This window comes from Ascaphus truei, chromosome 18, assembly GCF_040206685.1.
Source record: "Ascaphus truei isolate aAscTru1 chromosome 18, aAscTru1.hap1, whole genome shotgun sequence".
NCBI lineage: Eukaryota > Metazoa > Chordata > Amphibia > Anura > Ascaphidae > Ascaphus > Ascaphus truei.
Genome location: NC_134500.1, coordinates 16,937,282 through 16,939,404, shown reverse-complemented (window position 1 = coordinate 16,939,404; position 2,123 = coordinate 16,937,282). Strand labels below are relative to the sequence as shown.

General features: G+C 40.7%; 1 protein-coding gene across 1 annotated transcript; it reads right to left on the bottom strand.

The window, feature by feature from the left end:
* Window positions 1–1,065: 1,065 nt before the first annotated feature.
* On the bottom strand, window positions 1,066–1,882 carry LOC142469336 (uncharacterized). Its single transcript, XM_075576263.1, is given in 2 exon segments — window positions 1,066–1,702; window positions 1,704–1,882. Coding segments are annotated over 2 exon segments (816 nt in total).
* Between the last annotated feature and the right edge of the window lie 241 nt (window positions 1,883–2,123).

Below are 2,123 nucleotides of genomic sequence, written 5' to 3'. Positions count from 1 at the left end.
AGCCCTGAGTAAGGCATCGACTTTAGGAACACATTTCCTAAGTGGTGTAAAGACCTAGGACACCATAAAACGCTGAGTAACACTCTACAGACCATTTATGTCTTATGGCTTAACACCACTTAGTAATGTTATGGGGATCCTAAACCTACATGAGGTCAAATGGCTTGAAGGCTTTATCCCCACACCTGTGCAAGTTCTAGCCTTTTCTCTTCAATGACTTTACTGCATGTGCTACAGCTGCAACTGTATCCATAATAGATAAGAGTTAGTGTTTCTGGTATATTATCCATTAATACAAAATAGTGTTATGTCCCTACTAATTGCAAAGGGTTAACAGGGCAAAAGTGTTCAGGATTAAAAGTGCACATATGAGATTTACTGGAAAAACTGATTGTGCACAAATGATCAACATTGATCACCGGATGTATGATTAGCTGAGAGCAGTCCTTCAAATCGAACATGTGCCAAAGAGGCTGAATCGTTCGTTATAGATCATATCATATTAATAAATCTGCTTGCAAACCATTTTGCAACATATAACATCATATAGGGAGGAGGAGTGGCTCAGGACATTGGGGCCTATTCTATAAGCCTCGATAAGCCACTTATCGATTCCTTTTCGGCCAAAATGCTACTGTTATTCTATAAGCCTCGATAAGTGTGTGACAAAGGCATGAATCAATATTTTCAGCTGTCAAAAAAAACTTAAAGTGATGTCACATCCTTTTGAACTAATGTGACCTATCACATGGTACAGCAACCAATAGAATTGTCTTCAAACCCATTGGCTGTGATACCATGTGATATGAGACGTGTTTTTTTTTTGTTTTTTTTTTTTTAAGTTACCTATAGTTTAATGCAATATACAAATTTTACAGGGTAAAAGATAACCTTCACACTATGTAAAGTAGAAATATTTGACCACATTCATCTAATCACAAAGCTGCAGCTGTGTTAAGTATTCTGAGCGAATGTCTTTTATATATCTCCACAGACCTGTGTCTTTGCGTTGTTGCTAATATCAGATATTCATTAGATTTGTCCTATTCTTGTAAGTCATTGGATTTAGACTAAAACAATCTCAATTGAGTTGTCATCGTCATCATCGTCATCATCTAAAATTTCAGTTTCCAAAAAAGACTCTTGCTCGTGACTCAATTGATGTGTCTTCAAGTGCTGCATCTGGGTGTATGTCTCCTCATACAGGTGGCAGCTGAACAGCTTGTCCCTTGCATGTACCTGCTGGTGACGCAGGAGATCACTAGATTCACGAAAGGCCTTGTCACAGGTCATGCAGTGGTAGCGGCGTTCTCCCGTGTGAATCCGTTTGTGCCGGTCAAGGTGAGACAGCTGTCTGAAAGTCTTGCCACATAGGTGACAGCCAAAAGGACGGTGGCCTGTATGAATCAGATAGTGGCGATGCAGGCCAGAGACACGGGCAAACGTCTTGGTACAAAGGCTGCATTTTAAGGTATCCTCACTGTGCTCCTTTCCAATCATGTGAGCATTGTGGCTCTCTCTCTCTTCTATATCAACCTCCTCTTTTAAAGACGGCCTGGGTTGACAATAGGGGGAGGAAGAAGGAAGCTCATCAGGAATGGAGCCTTCATTCATATGCCTCTGCCTGTGCACTCTTGCATTATGGAGGTGTTTAAAGCCCTTGTCACAGATGGAACACTGATATGGCTTCTCACCTGTATGAACGTTGGTGCTTCAACAGATCACTTGTGTCCCGAAAACCTTTTTGGCAAATGCAGCATTTGAACGCCCTCTCCCCTGTATGGATGTAGTGGCGCTGCAGATGGGTGGCTTGCCGGAAGCGCTGGTCACACACGTTGCAGGTGAAGGGTTTCATCCCTGTGTGAATGACGGTGTGAGACATGTGGTTTTAAGGATGTGACGTACCTCCCTTGGAGATGACGTTACATCCCTAAAAAAAAAAAAGAAGATAATAGATAATAGAAAAAATAGAAAAAATAAGGCTTGTTACGTTTCATTTTAGCTCAAGAAACGACGAGAACATTTGTTATGAATTTAACATGGGGCACTTTGGATTGAAAGAAAGAAGATTAAAGAAAAGAAGAAAAAAATTACAGATGAAGATAGAAGATGGTGACAGAAGA